We start from the raw sequence: 21075 nt of genomic DNA, 5'->3' as shown, positions 1-21075 counted from the left end.
TGCGTGTGTATATGCGTATTAAAGCCTGTTGGAGTCATGAAAATCGTCTCAGGTTGCACTCGACTTTCACCCCCTTATATACAGTGCTAGGGATGTGTGTTTGCTTCCTTGTTCGTACACATGGTATGTTAGCATGTGTGTTGATGCGAGTCTTGCAGTTTGCTTAGGTTACCTCAGCCGTCGGCTACTTTTAGAGTAGACGGAAGTGTGATTTGGAGAATTTGCCTCTCGTAGCATTTGTGGCGACTTAATTGCAGGAGGTATTTCCATTCCGACAGTCTATTCACTGTTTTGCGGTTGTCCCGATCCCCAGCAAATAGATGACTGTATGACAAAAATATTTGGAAGAAACATTCAGCAAAAATACGAAATGGATTACATTGGATTAGCTTTTATTAGTCTCGCAGTGGAGAAATATACATTTCACTGCAGTCAAAATTGTGGAAGGAAGAGGAAAGGAAAGGAAGAAGGAATAGAAAAACAAAATATAGGAACTACTGTAAAGGCAGCCACTCAGGCGGTGCCATCTTGAGTGTCATAACAACACAAAAAAAACTACATAAATAATATGACACACCACAAAAGACACAGACAGTCTTCAATCTTCTGTTTGTTGAATGAAGCAGTTCTTTGTTGTATGAAGCAGCCTCCTTTTCAACAGTGGATCAGGGACATCATGGTGAAATGTGCACATCTACTACAAGCTAAATGTTGAAAGCAAACACGAAGCTGTAGCATCCATTGACGAAATGAAATTGAGTTGATGAGTCTCACATCTCCTGTCCCACGTAAATACGCTTCAATTCCAAGCCGCGACAGTTCTACATGTAGACACACAACAATTCAAATTGAACCGAGATTCATACCGAAAACCTCGGCACAGTGAGGCCGACTTGCTAAACCCCAAGACAACCTTGCCCTTCATCTCAGAAAATCAAATGAATCTTTTTTGAGACATTAAATTGACAACAATTCAATCATCGTTTCTCTGCGTGATCTTAAATACATTTTTTTTTTTTAATTTTGTTGACATAGCGCCACCCCGCCCACCACACTCACATGCATCTCTGAGCTGCTTGCACTGTGGGGTAGTGTGGGCGTTGAAATCTCTGTGGGTATTTTCAGGAAGCTCAACATTAGGCCTTACATCATCCTGGAAGAGGTGGATTGTTAACAAACAGATGGCGCATGCAGAATTATTTTGTAACACAATCTTGCCACTAAAGTGTATTAGCTAACTAGCTATCTATCTAGCTAGCAAATTAGCTATATAGCTATCTGGGTGGCTAGCTATCTAGCTAGCTATCTCTCGGCTTTCTATTAGCTATCTACTAGCTGGCTAGCTCGCTTTCTATCTATTTACGTCTGGGTTGAGTGAACGCTGGTGCGTGTGGCTGCCAGTGCTCACCCCTAGAAAAACTTATCCTGTGACTGTAAAGTGGCCTTGAGAGTTTTGAAATGCGCTTATAAATGAAATGTATTATTATTATTATTAATGGCAAAAAAAATATTTTTAATACTTGGATATTCAGAAGTGGCAGTAGGGCAGCCATGTTAAAATGGTGTCACGTGATCCCCCCGCTAAGTCGTAAATGTCATCTGACTGCCCCCGCTGCACCCACCGCTAACACTTTTAGAGGAAACCTGATCGTGACGCTGCTCACAAGCTAGAGGGTCTCCAGCTGGGGGCCAACGGTATAAAATAATGGCGGGGGGCGAGAAGCCGCGGATGCCAGACAAATGAGGGGCTTTGAAGGACCAACCAATAGGCCAAAGTCGAGCCTGGTGGAGGGGACACGACAACAGGTGGGATTTTGGTGGTACCCAACGTCAGCTATTACTGCTTTTGGGATATATCTGTGTGGAAGAACGGATTCTATTTGAGGTCACATACTTGACCGTGACTTTCTATTTTGGGTGCTTCTCTACTCTTTAGCGATGCTAGGGTTTGAGCCTCCAACAACACCATATAAGCTACCATATTACTTTCTGTTGCGCAACAAACGCATGACATGTTTGTCAAAGAAGAAGTGGATTGGATTGGATTGGATTTGCCTTTATTAGTCTCACAGTGGAGAAATTTACATTTCACAGCAGCAAAGTGATGAAAGATGAGCACAAAGACAGAAACCACCAATGAAGAATGCGTGAGGATACTTTGACAGTAACTCTTCCATTCTTACCGCAAAGTAATAATGGCACTGACGCACTCTTTCATCATCCACATCATTGACTGTGCCATTCATTTAGTGAGCGCTGCTGATCAATACGCCTTTAAAATCAAGTCCAATTGAACCGGGACTGTCTGAATTGATGCGGGATTAGGTTGTTGTTTGTGGGAATTCACTTGAAGCAGAGTAGCCGCTGATTGAGAAAGAAAGTGAGCGTTTTTTTGTCTTTCTGGGGCAGGGAGTGGATGCCATTGATCCACTGCTGTCATTCTGATGAGAGTTGGCTTCCACCTTTTGCGTGCTTTGCCAGAACGTTTTTTAAAATGCCAGTTGATTTACCTTCACAGCCTTATTGAATAATAATACAGGGTGACCCAAAAAGATGTGTACCCATGAACATTTCAACTGTAGCTTTGATTAAAACGCTATTTATTTCAAATTACAACCACACAATATTCAATGCATTGAAGACCAGTCACCAGAGTTTCAGCTATTTCTGTACATTTTAGTCAATTTATGGCTTTCCCAAGATGTGTTCAAAATGGCCACCATTTCGTTGCAATCAACGAACCCGTCTGACAAAGTTGCAATCACTTTTACACACTCCTCTTTCGAGAGAAAACATTACTGCATTGAGGGACTCAGTTTCTTTCAGGAAGGTGACCCAAAAAGATGCGTCCTGCTGAGTCCCTCACTCAGAAATAGCTGAAACTCTGGTGAATGGTCTTCCATAAACTGAATAATGTGTGGTTATAATTTGAAATAGTTTTTTAATCAAAGCCACAATTGAAATTTTCATGGGTATGCATCTTTTTGGGTCATCCGTTAATACTACTACTATAATAATAATAATACATTTAGTTTATAAGCGCCTTTCAAAACTCTCAAGGTCACTTTACAGTCACAGGATAAGTTTTTTTCTGTGGGTGAGCAGCGGCAGCCACACGCCCCAGCGTTCACTCAGCCCCGAAGTAACTCAAATAGATAGAAAACAAGCTAGCTAGCAGTACGACTAATAATAATAATAATTTTTATTATATTATATTTATTATAATAATAATAAGAATTTTTATATATAATAATAATAATAATAATAATAATAATACATGTGATTTATAAGCACCTTTCAAAACTCTCAAGGACAAAACAAGCACAATAAAATCACTGATTGGATTGGATTTACCTTTATTAGTCTCATAGTGGAAAAATTGACATTTCACAGCAGCAAAGTTAGGAAAGTAAGATGAAAGGAAAAAAATAAGTAGATAAATAACACAGGAGCTGCTAGAAAGTCAACCACTCTCGCGGTGCCATCTTGACTTGCTGCACCCTCTGTTACATGAAGCAGTTCCAGATGAAAGAGGAGAGTATCAAAACGTTCTTTTCACTAGTGGATCAGATAAAATTATAAATAAAATATATGATAAAATGATTTCTTTTGTTGCGATTTTTGGAAGGGCTTTCACACAATTAATTTAAAACATAAAAAAGCATTTATGCATCAAAATGATTTAATACCTTGCAGAGTAGGAATTTGATAATGATTATGATAAGTAATTAGCGAGGACTGTATAAGCTTATGTCAGTCATTCAGGGCTCAAAATGCGGTTTGATACTGTCCTCTGCTCCCCTCGTATGGCTGAACAGCAAACTACAATTTAACACTTGGACTGTACTGCACTGCTTTATTCCAGTAGTCCCAATTGATATGTGGTTAAGTGAAAATAGTTGAAATCAATGTAGAATAACCAATAAACGCCTAAATGATGATTGTAAACAATGGACAAAATCAAAAAACATTCAAAACGTAACCGTGCAAAATTAATTAAATTGAATCAAATGACTTCCAAGATGGCGCCGCGAGAGTGGCTGCCTTTCCAGCAGCTCCTCTATCTTGTTTTTCTACTTCTTTCTTTCCTTTCCTCTTCCTTTCTTCATTTTGCTGCTGCGAAATGTAAATTTCTCCACTGCAGACGAATAAAAGTAAATCCAATCCAATATAAAAATAAGTTTTTAATTAATGTATTAATTTTACACTCGGGGTACAATTTTTTAAATATTTAATGCAGTGATTTATTGTCGTACCACAAAGCCCCCCCTCCCCCGCCTCTCACTCATGGTTCTTACCACAGTCACTGACCATATTGCATTAACTAGCAACACCCAGCAGAGGGCGGCAGAAGCTAAAACACTCAGTTCCATCTTGTCCAATTATTTTTGCTTCTTTGCTGCATTCCCCCATTGCCCCCACCAACAGTCAGTTATGTACTCAACAGACCGCCCCCCACCTGCCCCCAGGAGGAACGGTTCCAAAATCTCTTGGGGGTTGCTCGTATACTCGCTCTTGCAAACAGCCAATCATATTGTCCATATCTTAGAATCCCCCCCAAAAAAGACACGACCTCATGACTGCTTACAGACTGCATTCATGGGTATCGAAACGATGACTGTATATTATCACCTGCCTTTTGACATGTCTTCCCAGACTTAGATGATGCGATTAAGCCCCCCCCCACCCCCGCTGTACTTTTTAGCATCCCTGGTCCAGCTGCCCGTGGGCGCCGCTGTCCGCTGAGCTGGGTGCTCGTCGGACTCCAGGAGTCAGCAGCAGGACACGCTCATTAATTATGCCCGCCTTCATTACCAGCAAGGTTAATCCCCCCTTATCTGCCAATGAGGCTCATTTGTCATCGAGCCGCCTCCTCCCCATACGTGTTTTTTTTTCTTTCTCAGCGAAAGTTGACTTTGTTTTTTCCTCATTGTATCCTTCCTTGTTGTCACATTCGATTTTCTTCATTGTATTTTTCATTGTATGGACTCCCACTCTCTTTTTTTTTTTATTTGGCCTTTCAGCTTCAGGTGTTGTTAAAGCGCTATATAAATCAATATGTATTGTATTTATTTCATTCCAATTTTCCTGTCATGTTATTGTCCTTCCTTTTTTCTTGTCATGTCCCGTACTTTCCTTCCGTTTCCTCAGTTATATTCAATCTGTTTCTTTTCCTTAACTCATTCACTGCCATTCACAAATTTATTCGGGAATTGAAAATATGACACAGAGCACCATTCCCGAATTAGTTCGAGTTGTATTTTTTTTCTTGCTGGCCAGACTTCTGGCAATGTTTTCCCCTTTCACAAGGGAGCAGCATATCTTTTTTTCCTTGTTAGCGCTTTTTTCCAGCTTCAGCTGTTGTTAAAGCGCTATATAAACCAATATATGGCATTGTATTTTGGACAGCCACAGTCATTTCAAGCTCATATAACTCCAGGCCCATATAATTTAGGAATTAACTTTTTTTTCTGATGAAAGAAGAGAGTCTCAGTTTTCTTACGCTGCATTGAATGTTTATGTCAGGGGTGTCAAAGTCATTTTTTGCCGCGGGCCACATTGTAGTTATGGTTTCCTCTCGAGGGCCGTTATGAATTTGGGGAACCCTTTAGAATGTTTAAATCCCTTCAAATATTACATATAGAGCACACAGAAAATTAATGAATAACTCGTTTTCTAATCTGAAGTTAAGAATAATGACTTTTATTGTGGTTGACATCCAAAAATATGAAATTTTGGCTCAGATTTTAGCAATCATCATGGAATTTTGAGTTTGATTTGCTTTCGCGGGCCGAATTTTTTTTTTGTGGCGGGCCGGATTTGGCCCGCGGGCCTTGACTTTGACACCTGTGGTTTATGTAGTCCTAAAACTCCATATTTGTGGGTCCTGGAATTTGAGTGACAATGACAAAAACCCCGTCACTGGAGTGGACACATTTTTCCACATCATCTGGCATTTTGCTTACTTTTACATTTTGTTTACTTTTCCTTCTTTCCACTGCTTTGCTTTAGTTCCTGTCCTTTTCTCCCTTTTCCTTGATTTTTTTTCCATGTCTTCTCCTTGCTTCTTTCTATACTTTAATCTTCTTGCTCATTTCATGTCCCGTCTTCTTCCTTCGATTGCCCTAGTTGTGTCCTGGGCTTCTTTTTTCCACCTTGTCCTATCCTATTCCTTTCACTTTTCCCTTTCCTTTGCGTTTATATCTTGTCCTGTCCTGACCCGTGATTTAATTGTCCTATCACGAGATTCCTTGACTTAGCCGTCTTGTCCTTTCCTTTTTTTTCTATTTTATTTGTTCCCCACTTTAATTTCTTGTACTGTACTTTTCCTTTCTTGTATGTTCCTTTCTCTTCGAATCTTTGCGATTTCCACTCCTCCATTATTTTCTTTTTGTCATTGCTCCACTTTTATTTCCTTCTCTGTCCTGTCCTTTCCTTTCTGCCCCCCATCCCATCTCCTTTCTTCCCATCCTTCTCCCTCTCTGCTGTACTTAACTTGAACAGGCCATGGTGAGTAGATCTATTACAGCTTATCTCTAAAGGACAGGCCAACGCTGCACACCGGTGAAATATGGCCGCTGTCAGAAACGACGCCTAGCATGACCCGACTCACGCTTGGCGTAAGGATGTAAAGAGGCAGAGGAGGGCGGGTGGGTTGGTTTTGCGTTAGGTGTACAGGGGATGGTTTCTGGGGAGCCTAGCCCTTATATAAGCCTTCTAATTCAAATTAATGGGAAGATTTTCAGGCGCGATCCCGCACAGTGACATATTTAACCCCCACCCCCCTCCCCCGCCGTTGACACTGGTAACCATGTTTCTCCCTCCCGAGCAGCCACCATCCACATCTCCACACGTAGATATTGATGAGCAGCTACATGAGATGGTCAATGCTGAACACTAATTGAGTTAGCCTGCATGTAATGCTACTTTCACGCAGAGTGGCCGTAACAGGCAATTAATTTAATTTGTAATTCTGGTGAGTAACAAAATGAGAGAGGCTGATTGTCTGCCCCGTTCAAGTCCCAATGCAAGAAATGAATATTGCTCACCCTTGCAAATGTGACCTGTCAAATGTTTGCGCTCTGCGCCGGTGCGTATGTAGATTTGTCGCAACTTAGAATTGAAGCGGATTTATGTGGGACAGGAAATGTGAGACATTCTCTTTTCGTCAATGGATGCTGCAGCTCTGTGTTTGCTTTCAACATTTAGCTTGTAGCAGACGTGCACATTTCACCATGATCCACTGGTGAGAAGGACACTTTGATCCTCTCGTTCATCTAGAACTGCTACATGCAACAAAGAGGGTGCAGAAAAGTGCTTAAAGGACAACCGACGTTACTTTTAACTGACACCAGAAAAACGTTCTATAGCATCTAAAATACCCAAAACATGCAGTATGATATTTTTAGTCAAATGCTAAACACCAATAAAATGATTTAAAGTGTCCAAAATCTGCAAAAAATTGAGCTGCGAATTGGGCATTTTCAGAAAGCCTCCAGTTCGTGACGTCACGCCAAGACGTCTTGCATTGCTAGTGAATCAAAACAACGGCTTCAGATTCGAAGAATATGCTTTCTTGTTCCACATCCAGTGATGAATATGATTCAAATAGTTCTGAAGAGGAAAGCATACATGTTTGCAATCTATTAAAGAATGTATTTGTGCCATTTTGAGGCAACATTGGGGGAAAACTCTCACCCAAAAAAAGAGGCACGAAATGGCGACCTATTGTGGCCACCTCAGTTTCCACAGGCTGATAAATTCCTTACATGCCGCTTGGACGCCCTCTTCTGGCCTTCTGGCGGCTTTTGGGTGCAACACGAGGTCCCCAGACCAAACAAGTACAGCAAAATACATTGACGTGATGGAAGGACCGCTACAATGCGTCTTTTTTTGGGTAAAGGGCGGTCCTTTAGTGACATCACGTATGGACTCGTCACCAACTTAAAAACAAGACTTCCTAAATATTCAGCGTGAGTCTTAAAACGTAAAATATAGCTATATGCGGTGGAATCTTTGTAAAATACGCTCAGTAGAAGTCATTTGAAGCCATTTTACAAATTATGGACACAACCTGTCCGGAGACGTCGGTTGTCCTTTAAGATTCAATGACTGCCTGTGTCTTCTGTGTTGTGACACATTATTTGTTATTTAGTTTTTTTGTTGTGTTTTTTACTTCAACATGGAACAACGAGAGTGGCTGCCTTTACAGCAGATACTGTATTTTGTTTTTCTACTTCTTCCTTTCCTTTTCTTTTCCTTCCATAACTTTGCTGCTGTGAAATGTACATTTCTCCACTGCGAGACTAGTAAAGGCTAATCCAATCCAAACTTGTCCGAAGGCCGGTTGATTTTGTACCCCAATTCTATGTCGGCGATATCACTGGTAAATGTGTCGTAGTGGAAAAATGACCGGCTTTTTGCTCTCATTTTTGATTTTCAGTTTGATGCAGGAGTTATTTTCTGTCAGGTACAGCTTGTTGGACAAACTGCAGCATCTGTCCAAATCATGATAGATTTGTGTCCCTGAGAAAATCCATCCTGCAGCCTCTCAGCTTGATGTAGTCGCTGCATATAGCGGACATTTCACCTTGTGTTCCAGTTCACGGCACCCAGGTAGCGCATAGCAGGGGAGGGAACCTTAGGGGGGAGCTCGCTTGGAGAGAGAGAGAGAGAGAGAGAGAGAGAGAGGCGACTTCAATGGTTTATCGTCTGAAGCATATGTATGAGCTGGAAATAAAAGCCCAACTAGCCTAAAGGTAGTGATAAAAAAAAGGTGTGAATAAATGTGAGCAGATGAGCCCCTCGAGTTATTGCAACATGTTGAAAAGGCAAACATTTCTGTTTGGGTGTATTTTTAATGTTATCTGCCGAAATGAAGAACAACAAATTGCTCTGACTCCTCAATTTAAATATAGAATGTTTTTTTCTTTACAACTGGAGGAAAGCACGCATTCAGCACACATTCAGCATATATATACCTAATTGGTTCACAGAAAGTGTGTGTAAGGCGAAAGGTGTGTATTCCACCATTAATTTCCCATAGGAAACCATTAAAATGCGAACAATCCGTTCCCAGGTCCCCATAAAACATAATTTTCAACTAAATAAGCCTTAATACTACACACAATATACCTTATTTTATGTATAATAAATGTGATATGGTATTGTAGTTGAAGAAATAAACTACTGTATTATGAAGTCGTTTTATTTACCTTTGTGATGGTGGTTGATGGCTTGATGGAATGGATAGCTTTTTGCATAAAGTGTTTCAAGTAGCTCTGGGTTGTACATCTTAGAAGTTGTGATATAGCAACAGATGCAGGCAGACACACTAGAAACTTCGTTAATAGCTGGTTCCCTTCTTGTATGTTCTCTTCAAATTGTACAGATGGCTTGTGCGGATTATTTGTGGAGCCATATTGATGGGATATTTTAACCTTGCCGTCTACACTCTGCCTTTGAACTATCAATAAAGTTGAAACGAGTCCAAATTTCACTGTGTTTTCTATCCATTTTCTCACCATTTAACGTTTGTTTTTTTGTTTCAAGCTCCGTCGTCTCCCTTTCGTGTGTGTGTTTCTGTTTCTGTAAGCCCTCCCCCCGTTCACTGCTGCGTTTGTCCTGCTTCGTCCCCTACCTCTTCTACCACGGATCTTGACCAATCACGTGCGGCTTTCACCAAAGACTGGGGGCGGGGAATAGAGGACAAAAAAAAGTCGGCTGCTATTTCCAGCTCTTTGTTAGGATCTCCAAGAACTGGCTCGTCACATCACTCATTGTGGCGCTCCACGTGTTTCCCGAAAAATAGTTTGTATGCCAAGACTATATTCTCGCAAATTTAATGTTCGTAAAGCGAAAAATTCATTAGCTAAAGCCTTCGTAAGCCGAGGTATCAAGGTACACACACACACACACACACACACACACACACACACACACACACACACACACACACACACACACACACACACACACACACACACACACACACACACAGACACACACACCGTACCTGACAGCAAGTGCGAGTTTCACATTGCAGAGTCATGATTCTTTGCAACCCAAGACATCCGCGGTCACACTAACACATTTATCGGAGGTAATATACAATCTCCTTTGTGATCAGATGTTGAATCCTGCAGAGTTATGAACCTGTGTACGATCCCCAAGGATTTGACTGTTGTGTTAACGCATAGTTTATATCCATGCATTGAAACCGGAGGTTCCGATGTGCGTGTCAACACTGATGGATGAGTGGCGTGAGTACGGAGCATTAAAGGAGGAGGCTGGTGCAGGTGTTTGAACAGATACAGATGTATTCTTGTGTCAGCAGATCGCCGCTTTGCCGCCTTTCTGCCTCAGCACATGTGACAAGAGCATGACAGAGACGCGTGACAGTCCGTCCAAACCAAGAAATTGCTGATCTCTGTTGTTCAGATGAATCATTCCAAGCCCCCAATGCCAAATCGCAATAAGGAAGACTCCACAAAATGAAATTGCTCAAATTGAGCAGGAAACCTAAAAAAAAAACATACAATATGGCCGCCCCTGTATTGTCGGCTGCAAAAGTTCCTAAATTCAAACCCACCCTCCTACTTGAAAAGGTAGTTTTTCTTCCTCAAGGGAAATCAAAATGTATGCATTTGCTGACAGCTAATTTCGCGTCTTTCACACGCGTCATTGTGATTGCCACCAATTTAAAATACCGTATTAAAGAATCGGCCTGGTTTCTAATACATGCACGATGCTGAGCTTTCACACGTTAGCCCTGACATGTAAGGCAGCAAATGAGCATGAACAGGTCAAAAGTCAACATTTGGATTAGAAGTTGCTCCAAGACAAGCGAAATTCTGCCTCTGGATTCACCACATACTTTTACCTACACGCCAAACTACATCTTTAATGTCTTGATGCACTACTAGTGCAGCACCGGCTTTTCGTGAGTCACAGCGACCACGGCGCGTGAAGAGCTTAGCGTGATGTAGGAGGGGATGAGAAGCACCCCTGATGTTTTAAGCCGCCTCTGCGCCTAGGCACATGTATGTGTGCACCCCTAATCACTCTTTCTTTGTGTGTGTGCGCACGTGCAGTATGTCACGACTACTACAACGCCTCCCCCTGGTACACCCACTGAAAATGATGCTAATCTGTTGTGAGGGAAATGGGGCAGGGAAGGCAGCAGCTCAGATCCACCGCTTGCTTCCTGTTAGCATCTGAAACTGAGGATTTTGTTTGTGTACTGTATGTCTGTGGATACTGATTTCAATCTTTGGATATATATTTATATATTTTTGTTGTATTCAGATTTGAATTTTACCACTGAACAAATTCAGCAGTGAATAAGTGTGACTTGCAGCATGTAGCGTAAATTTAGCGAGAGAATTGCTCGTTTCTTCACTGCAAGTGATGATTGACTTCATACTTGTTCTAAAGTCAAAGAATTGAAATTGTGCCCTCCCCCCTTAGGGAATTTCAATTCATTCAGTTCTCAGACTGGAACTGAAGCGGAATGCACCCTCATCTTTATTAACCAGCCATTTCATTCTTGGTTCTTGTTGTTACTGATTTCTTTTCCCTTACCTCAATTCTTTTTAGACAATCGTCAGGGGAAACCGCCCCCCAAAAGATGCATCCATCAACGGCCTGCTGGAAGAGTTTGACAACATCTCAGTGACGCGTTCCAATTCATTACGTAAGGAGAGTCCACCAGGTGCTCACCAAGCGGGCGTTGGCTCCAGGATTTCAGCGGGTGCCCATGCCGGCGGCCCAGAGGAAAACGGCTTTGGCGGCCATTATTACTCGCGCTACTCTTGCGATCTGGACACCTCCGGGAGCCGGGATTACTCTCTGGACAAACCGGGCTTCTCTGCTGATGGCGACTGGGCCGTGGGCCGCCATTATCGCTTCACCAAGCACAACGGCCACTCGCACCACATCCGCAGCCCCTTCTATCCAGACGCCATGCCCCAAAAGTCGGACTATGGCAAGCTCCCGCCCGACTACCATACCTACTTGGAGAGCAAGGGGCGCTCCACCGACGAGGTGGCGTCCACCGTGGGGTCCAGCGGTTACTACCGGGCGTCGGTGGGCGGCTCGTCCAGCCAGGACTACCGGGACACGTCGGTGGGAACCCCTTCCCGCGCCTCCCTTCATAGCGAACAGATCAATTACCCGGACAGCGAGTGGAGCTACGGTGGCGACTACGACAAGAGGCCCAAGAGTTCATACGTGATGCAGACCAGCCCCATGCCGGCCATCAGGCAGAGGTCTCGATCGGGGTCCGGGCTCCAGGAACCCAATGTCCCCTATGTGGCGGGTGGTCCCTTTAAGAATCCTGCCCAAGCCCACCCATACAACTCATACACCTACCCACGCCTGTCAGAAAGCCTCGCTGCCTCACAGACCATCAACAAGGTAAACACTGTGTGTTTGGATTGGATTAGATTAGCCTTTATTCGTCTCACAGTGGAGAAATTTATATTTCATAGCAGCAAAATGATGAACGTAAGAAGTAGAAAAATAATATCCATCTTGCAGTCATCTTGAACAACAACAAAAAACAAATAATGTGACGCAACACAAAAGACACAGACAGTCATTCAATCCTAAACACTTTCTTATGAAGCAATTCTAGATATGAAAGAGGAGAGGATCAAAGCGTCCTTTTCACCAGTGGATCATGGACGTCATGGTGTAATGTGCACGTCTACTACAACCTAAATGTTGAAAGCGAACATGAAGCTGTAGCATCCATTGACGAAAAGAGATTGTCTCACATCTCATGTACCATGTAAATCCGCTTCAATTCCAAGCACTGACATTCCTCCCAAATCAAAAACAGTGCTGGCATATTCATGTTGCCGAATAGGCGCAACCGCTCACCAGATGAATGTCATGGCCAAAAATGCTGAAAAACAGCTCCTTACTTGGTTTCTCAGGATACTCTCTTTATTTCAAGACTAATTTGTCTGGGTTTCGTGCCGACATTAACATACATCTTTTCAGACCTTCTCCGCAGTCGGATCAATTAGCGCTTAAATCGTTGAGGGCAGGGTCGTGACATACTATACATAAGGAGAGCGGACAGAAAGTGAAGTCAAAGTGGAACAAAAGAAGTGGGATGAGGGAAGTATCTGACAAAAAGAATAAAAAGATCTCCCAGAGCAAGACGACATTTAAATAATATATGTTCCATTTTAATGGGACTGTTATGTAAGAAGAGTGCAATGAGGCTGATGCTCTGAAAAGGAAGGAAAAGCATTTCGTGTAAAGTCACAGAGTTAGGCCAACTATGATGCAATTCCCAAACTTCTTTCATCGGTATGGCCATACAGTCATATCATAATCATATATCATGTATGAAATTCAAAATAAGAGGATTTTCAAAAATATTCACATCCCTTTATTTTATTTTGTAGTTAATTTCATGAGTAAGAAAAATGCAGTTTTAACTAGCAGTCAACCTGCATTGGAGAGAAGAAGGTTCGGTCTTTCTGCTCACTTTCCAAGCTCTATTAAGGCAACCGCGCAGCGTGATGGCATCTGCGGCACTACTACCGTACCCCCCCCCCCCCCACACCCACTTCTCCCCCCTCCAGGCAGTGACGAGTCCAGTAGGTTTGCTGATGTGGATCCCGGGGCGGCTTGATGAAAAAGCGTTTAACCTCCACGCTTCAGCAAATAGAAAAAGAAATGCAGATTGCAAGCCTATGCAGTGTTGGATTGCAGTCGGCGTGGTGGGGATCATATTCTCAGCTGGGGCGGAGGGGAGGCAAACTAGTGTTCAGGGTGTACTTCTGCGATACTCATGAGGAGGAACACTTTGGATATAAAATAGGACAACATTGATTATTATTTTATTTTATGATTTTTTTTAAAATGTGAGAAATGAATTTAGATTATAATGACGCATTTTAGGGAGGACCCCCCCCTCCCAAATGAATGCAGCAAATATCTTCATCATGCGCAATCAAAGGATGGCGGGCATTTCCCTCCGGGTGCACCATGCTCATCCCTACACCACACTACACACCATTCTTCTTGCACCCCCCAGTGCTTATTTTCTTGGATGTAACCAACATAGTCCCGCACTAGCTTTATTTATACCCTCTCTCGCACAATAAGAAACACACACACTGCCTCTCTCTTTTCTCCCCTTTTCTCTGCAGCAGCTCTCGGTGACAAATTGATGTTGCGGCACTCCCCTCCCCCCACACCCCCCTCTTTTCTCTCTCTTTTGCAGCCTTAGCATAAAAGCGGGCTTGACCGTGTTCCGCCGCCGAATTCAATTTCACACTTGAGTTAGGTTGTTGATTACCCTGCCAAACTCAGATTAATGTGCATTTAACCAACATGGATCAGGAGACCCCCTTTGGCTGACAGCCAGCCAGACAACGATACAGTGGGAAAGGGGGTTTGGATTGGGGGTTGGCATGTAGCACTCTTTCCTCACGATGCACAGAGTGATTGATTATAAAAGTTCACACCGTGTAATTATACACCATCTTAACACGTCAGGAGTGATTCTCCTCCTCTTCCTATCTTTTCCATGTGCCTGCGCCCACATGCCATCAGAGAGTTTAGTTCCTTATTGACACACGTGTTGTTTCCCTCTAAATGGAGCCCCATGCTTGTTGAATGAGCGATGGTGTCAAACTCATTCCAAATGGCACGTAGATCGCAGAGCGCCAATGCGTATGTGGAACTGTCGCTGCTTGGAATGGAAGCGGATTTACACGGGGATGGAAATGTGAGGCAATGGATGCTTTGTATTTGCATTGGATTAGGTTGGATAAACCTTTATTAGCCTCGCCGTGGAGAAATTTACATTGCACAGCAGCAAAGTTATGAATGGAAGAGGAAAGGAAAGAAAGAAGTAGAAAAAAATACAGGAGCTGCTGTAAAGGCAGCCACTCTCGCGACGTCATCTTAAAGTCAATAAAAAGCGCTTTTTGTTTGCTTTCAACATTTAGCTTTTAGCAGACGTACACGTTCCACCATGACGTCTCTGATCCAGTGGTGAAAAGGACACTTTGATCCGTTCCTTTTTCATTTAGAACTGCTCCATGCAACAATGAGTGCTTAAGATTGAATGATTGTCTTTGTGTTGTCATATTATTTTGTTTTTTTATTGTTCTTTTGACTTCAAGATGGCGCCGCGAGGGTAGCTGCCTTTACAGCAGCTCCTGTATTTGTTTTTGTACTTCTTCTTTTCCTTTCCTCTTACCTTCATCACTTTGCTGCTGTGAAATGTACATTTTTCCACAAACTAATCCAATCCAATCCATCTCATCATGATCTCCATGACTGATCTTCACAAACCGTATTCATTGCTTCACTTCTGACAATCACGCTTCAGTGAGTGTAATTCGTTGTGTTTTGTAATTTCTCGCGTGCATGACTGAAGTTGCCGCAGGGTGACTACGAGCGTCCGTCGCGGGACGGCAGTCCCCATGCAACGGCAGGCGACACCTATCCCCGCGGTCCCCTCAAGCTACCTCAGAACCACGGCAAGCCCCCCGGTTACCCGCCTATACACCTCCCCTATCCGCCTGTCTTTCACCATTACAAGCCGTCCCCCTACCACCATCCGCCTTCCCAGCCTAGCCCGCCGTACACCCCACAGGTAGGCCAGCAAGAGACACTAAACACCACAACCAAACACGTGCTTGGATTCACTTCTTACTATTTCCTAATATTTTTTTTTCCGCTACACGGGGCGTAATCTCAGCCATCGTCCCCCTACATCCCCCCGGGGGCGTACCCTCCTCCCTCGTGGGACTCCAACTCTGACACTCAGCCTTCCAGGGTGTCGCACGAGCAGTTCCGAGCTGCACTACAGCTCGTAGTCAATCCAGGTAACTAATTTTTGGTATTTGACTCAGCATGATTCAGACTTGACCTTGGTTTTACTCCCTGGTGCTTTCTACTATCTTTGTGACTGCTTTATTTCCTGTATAGGATATTTTTTTTTTTTCAACTGTCACTTTGAATCCATTCGCTGTCATGCATGAATTTATTCGGGAATTGAAAAGTGTGGCGTGGAGCACCATTCGCGAATTTATTTGGGTTATATTTTTTCTTGTGCTGATAAAGCATTGGTATTTGTGTTTTTTTTTTGGTGGGGTATTAAGAACATTTTTTTCCCCAAATGTCTCTTTTAACTCATTCGCTGCCATTCACGAATTTATTGGGAATTGAAAAGTGTGGCGTGGAGCACCATTACAGAATTTTTTTGGGTTTTGGTTTTTCTTGCACGGGGTGCGGATAAAGCGCTGGTCAGACCTCTAGCAATGTTTTTTCAGTTCCACGAGGGGACAGTATTTTCCTTTTGTCCATGTTAGTGCTTTTTTACAGCTTTAGCTGTTGTTAAAGCGCTATATAAATCAATATGTATTTTATTGTATTGTATTTTGCACAGCCTTCACATTTCAAGCTCAGATAACTCCGGAACCATTTAAGGTTTCTAACAATGTATTGAATGTTTATGTAGTCCTAAAACTCAATATTCTGTGGGTCCATCAATTTGAGTGAAAAATGACAAAAACCCTGGCACCGGAGTGGACACATTTAAGCACATCATGCAGTGAATGAGTTAAAATCTATCAAAATTAACAGTTTTTTTTGCTGTCGTTTTTTTCCCTTCACACAACATAAAGGATGATTTATTTCTTTTCTAAACATAATTTGGTTTGTGGACTCTCTCATCAAGGTGATCCCCGTGAGTACCTGGATAGCTTCATCAAAATCGGTGAGGGCTCCACAGGCATCGTGTGCATCGCCAATGAGAAAAACAGTGGAAAACAGGTGGCTGTCAAGAAAATGGACCTGAGGAAGCAGCAGAGAAGGGAGCTACTTTTCAACGAGGTGTCAATATCCCCACATTAGTGTGTATGAGTGTGTGAGTGAGTGAGTGTGTTCTCACCATACGTACATCCGAGGGTTGTTTATTCTGCAGCTAATTAGTTTCATTGTAATCCTCTTAATCCGCACATGTAATCCTATTACGACTAAATCTCCAGAATGTATTCAAAGAGTCATGTCAATGAAGAGCTAATATTACATTTTGTGTGTGCGTGTGTAGGTAGTTATCATGAGGGACTACCACCATGAAAACGTAGTGGATATGTACAATAGCTACCTGGTGGGAGATGAACTGTGGGTGGTCATGGAGTTCCTGGAAGGAGGGGCGCTCACTGATATCGTCACACACACAAGGTAAGGAACTAAACACACACATGCCAAAAACAAAAAATGTGCTTTGAAACACCACTCAGGTGATTTTGAGCAGGCATGATGCTGAGTGCTAATCATTTATACCTCCCCTGGCAACCTATTAGTTTAGTTGTATTGATTTTTTTAACCACCTTTCTATTTACAAGTGATCACATTTTTTTTTAAATACACACAAGAGCAGCTGTAAAAACATTAGTGTATTTAACTTATGGTAAAATGTGCCTGGAGTGGAACTCCAAATGGCGACACAGATGGAATATGTAATGATGGGGGTGGAGGGAGTCTTAATGGTGTACACTTTTAAAACAGAGGACACGTGAGCAGTGGAGGAACATGACGCAGATGGTCTATAATGAAGTCTTTCACAACATTTGGGACTTTTTTTTCTTTAAACTCACCAACTTTCCTCTAATTGCCTCCCTGTGTTAATGCGTTTCCACGCTGATTGGTTTGGTACTTTAATTCCCATCACTTGTCTGGATTTTTGGCGCATGCTAATAAAAAGATTGTCGACTTACGTTATGTCCCCTCATGAAGGAAGAAAAAAAATATTTCAACTTAAATCAAAGTTAGCTGTACATCATTCACTCATTCAGTGCCAGATATGTGCTAAAATGTGTCCACTTCAGTGCCGGGATTTTTGTCATTGTCACTCGAATTCCAGGAGCCACAGAATATTGAGTTTTATGACTACATAAACGTTCAATACAGTGTTACAAACCTTAGACAATCTTCTTTCATCAGAAAAAAAAGTTAATTCCTAAAGTATATGGGTTTGGAGTTATATGAGCTTGAAATGAGGGTGGCTGTCCAAAATACAATGCAATACAGACATTGGTTTATATAGCGCTTCAACAACAGCCGAAGCTGGAAAAACACGTGAACATGGACAAAAAGGGAACTGCTACCCCGTTGTGGAAGGGAAAAACATTGCCAGAGGTCTGGTCAGCGCTTTATCTGCACCCAAGCAAGAAAAAAACCCCAAAGCCTGGACTAATTCGGGAATGGCACGCTACGTTATATTTTCAATTCCCGAATAAATTTGTGAATTGCAGTGAATAAGCTAAGGAATATTCACCTCAAATAACACAATGAACCATCTTACTTTAACATCTTGACAGTTATCTTCGGAAAATTAAAAAAAGTTTAATTATTTGAGCAGAGCTAACGTTGGCTCATTTTAGCATTGAAACAAAGTTATTTTAAACAAAAAAAACAAATAGGCTATTTTGTCATGTCTTTGCTGTTAATCGATGAGAAGGTTTCTTCAGCCGTCATCTGTACAAAAGTGAAGGTTTCGGACGTTTCGCCTCCTATCCAAGAGACTTCGTCAGCGAACTAAAGTCTGACTGGTCGTATCGGCCCCATTTATATATCCCTAATGTCCAGACCTAGTGGTGCCGGACACAGCTTCAATAAATGGGGCCGATACGACCAGTCAGACTTTAGTTCGCTGACGAAGTCTCTTGGATAGGAGGCGAAACGTCCGAAACCTTCACTTTTGTACAGATGACGGCTGAAGAAACCTTCTCATCGATGGACCACTCCTGTACGACTGAGAGCTTACACAGACGCTTTGCTGTTAATGTAACGTGCATTTTTGAAAGCATAAGCGTGGCTGCTGTTTTGTCTTCAGCATTGTTGACCTTCCCATAACAAGCTTACAAGATCATTAACATGCGTTTTTTTGTTATGTTGAAAACAATTTTCTGTTTCACTGGTCCTTGTCTGCATTGTGCATATGTATACACATCTCCATTGACTGTTCATTAACCGAACACACATTTGTTTTGTTGACAACGTGAGCCACTTTGACTTCACAGGGAGAAAATACACATGCACACACACACCAAATCCCAATACATAGCAGTTTCAGAATTGTGCCACACCAGAAGGCACACAGAGTCGCCAGCTGGCCGTGTGTGTGTGTGTGTGTGTGTGTGTGTGTGTGTGTGTGTGTGTGTGTGTGTGTGTGTGTGTGTGTGTGTGTGTGTGTGTGTGTGTGTGTGTGTGTGTGTGTGTGTGTGTGGTTGTGTGCGTGTGTTCATTGAAGCTGTAAACGTATCGTGTATGTGTGAGGCGTCGTACTGCACCTGAACCTCCATCTGGGACCTCCAGCTCTTCATATCACATCTGAAAGTACAACCTCCATCTTCTCAAGATATTTCATGACCATTTAACTCATTCACTGCCATTTTCTGATGAAAGAAGAGAGTCGGGTTTCTAACGCTGTATTGAATGTTTATGTAGTCCTAAAACTCAATATTCTGTGGGTCCTGGAATTTAAGTGCCAATGACAAAAACCCTGGCACTGGAGTGGACACATGTTTGCACGTCTGGCAGTGAATGAATTAAAATAGTACTCAAAACGACTGCAAATTTCCCCATTGTGGGACGAATAAAGGTTTTCTGATTCTGCATATGATGTATGCGTATTTGCACATATAACAGGATGAACGAGGAGCAGATTGCCACGGTGTGCTTGTCGGTGCTGCGTGCCCTGTGCTACCTTCACACGCAAGGTGTCATCCACCGAGATATCAAAAGTGATTCCATCTTGCTCACCAGCGATGGACGGGTAAATGCATGTACTCTGATCAAACACGTCAATCGTTCATCCGCTAATCAGAAGGCTGGAAATGGAATATGGGTAAAAAATTCTGAATGCTGCTAAACAAGAGCTTTGAGGTTTGTGATCTAATTCAAATGTGAAAAATAGTATTTTCTAAACATTTTAAGCTGAAGCAAACATTGCAGCATCCACAATGCTAATCAAATAGGCGGTAAAACAACATACCCTCCGCCTTGACTAAAAAGCAATTCGTGACCAATATATCAAACAAGTGGGTAACTTTTTTGATGTGTGCGCGCAGATCAAGCTGTCCGACTTTGGCTTTTGTGCCCAAGTGTCCAAAGAGGTGCCCAAAAGGAAGTCGTTGGTAGGCACGCCGTATTGGATGGCGCCGGAAGTCATCTCCAGACTACCTTATGGGACAGAGGTGACCCACATACAGACTCTACAATATCATAGATGCAGTGGCGGTCCGTGGAGTTCATCCCTAGGCCTTCAATAGTGCTATGTCTGAAGCAATCCAGGCTGAAAAAAGTGTTGTGTGATTTACTATACGTCCACTAGAGGGTACCATTAGCCAGGAAATAACTGACCTGCCTTTCTTAATGATGTCAATTTTTTTCTTGAAAAGTCAGTCTTGAAAATGGCTTTAACAGTCAATCTCCAACCAAATCCATTTCTTCTCCTCTTTCAGCTATTTTAGGTTGACAAAACTGCTATTAAATCAACACAATATATCTGCTTGTGCAGCTCACTACCGATAAAGTGTGCTAGCCATGGCCAGTATGCCAAGGTTTGGCCAGTATGGCCAATCATGTGAATAGCCAATCATAGTTTGCGAAAACTCTGACGTTGACCAGCAGCTTCAAGAAGGCGTTGGTTCCCCTTTTGGGTTGACAACTTGAAATCTGATTGGTTAGAGCAACAGTTAGATCGACATATTTAATGCAACAGAGCCCGGAACTGATTGAGAAGGCGTCCAGGTACATTTCTGACCTTGGTCATAAATAATGGCTGAAATGTTATTGGCTAGATGCTTAAATACAAAAACACATCTGGAAGCAGCGCAACAAGGGAAAAGTAATGAAAGGAAGCCGAAAGACAATTTGGAATTATTTAATTAGAATTCATTGACAAAATACAATTGACATCAGTCCCTAATTCAGATATTTTTTAGGCCAGCAGAAAAGGCTTTGCAGGCCTTGACGGTCCGCCACTGCATATATGTAATTTGATGATATTTATTTATCATGACGTGTGAGTGC

The 21075-nt window shown here is 42.5% G+C and overlaps 1 protein-coding gene across 6 annotated transcripts in view; it reads left to right on the top strand.

The window, feature by feature from the left end:
- Positions 1–21075, top strand: part of pak5 (p21 protein (Cdc42/Rac)-activated kinase 5) — a 55195-nt gene that overhangs the window by 24680 nt on the left and 9440 nt on the right. For 5 of the 6 annotated variants that reach the window (XM_089021692.1, XM_089021688.1, XM_089021689.1 and 2 more), the window contains 7 exons: positions 11599–12417; positions 15410–15628; positions 15734–15860; positions 16715–16869; positions 17087–17220; positions 19690–19816; positions 20112–20237. In XM_089021692.1, the coding sequence (XP_088877818.1) occupies positions 11599–12417; positions 15410–15628; positions 15734–15860; positions 16715–16869; positions 17087–17220; positions 19690–19816; positions 20112–20237 (1707 nt within the window). Of the gene's footprint in view, positions 1–1617; positions 1807–11598; positions 12418–15409; positions 15629–15733; positions 15861–16714; positions 16870–17086; positions 17221–19689; positions 19817–20111; positions 20238–21075 lie in introns of those variants that run through there. The other variant, XM_089021693.1, reaches the window with a different exon arrangement.

Source organism: Hippocampus bargibanti, linkage group LG19 (assembly GCF_051943395.1).
Source record: "Hippocampus bargibanti isolate YZ-2025 linkage group LG19, ASM5194339v1, whole genome shotgun sequence".
Lineage (NCBI taxonomy): Eukaryota > Metazoa > Chordata > Actinopteri > Syngnathiformes > Syngnathidae > Hippocampus > Hippocampus bargibanti.
The sequence above is the reverse complement of the archived record's forward strand: the minus strand, read 5'-3'. Positions and strand labels throughout refer to the sequence as shown.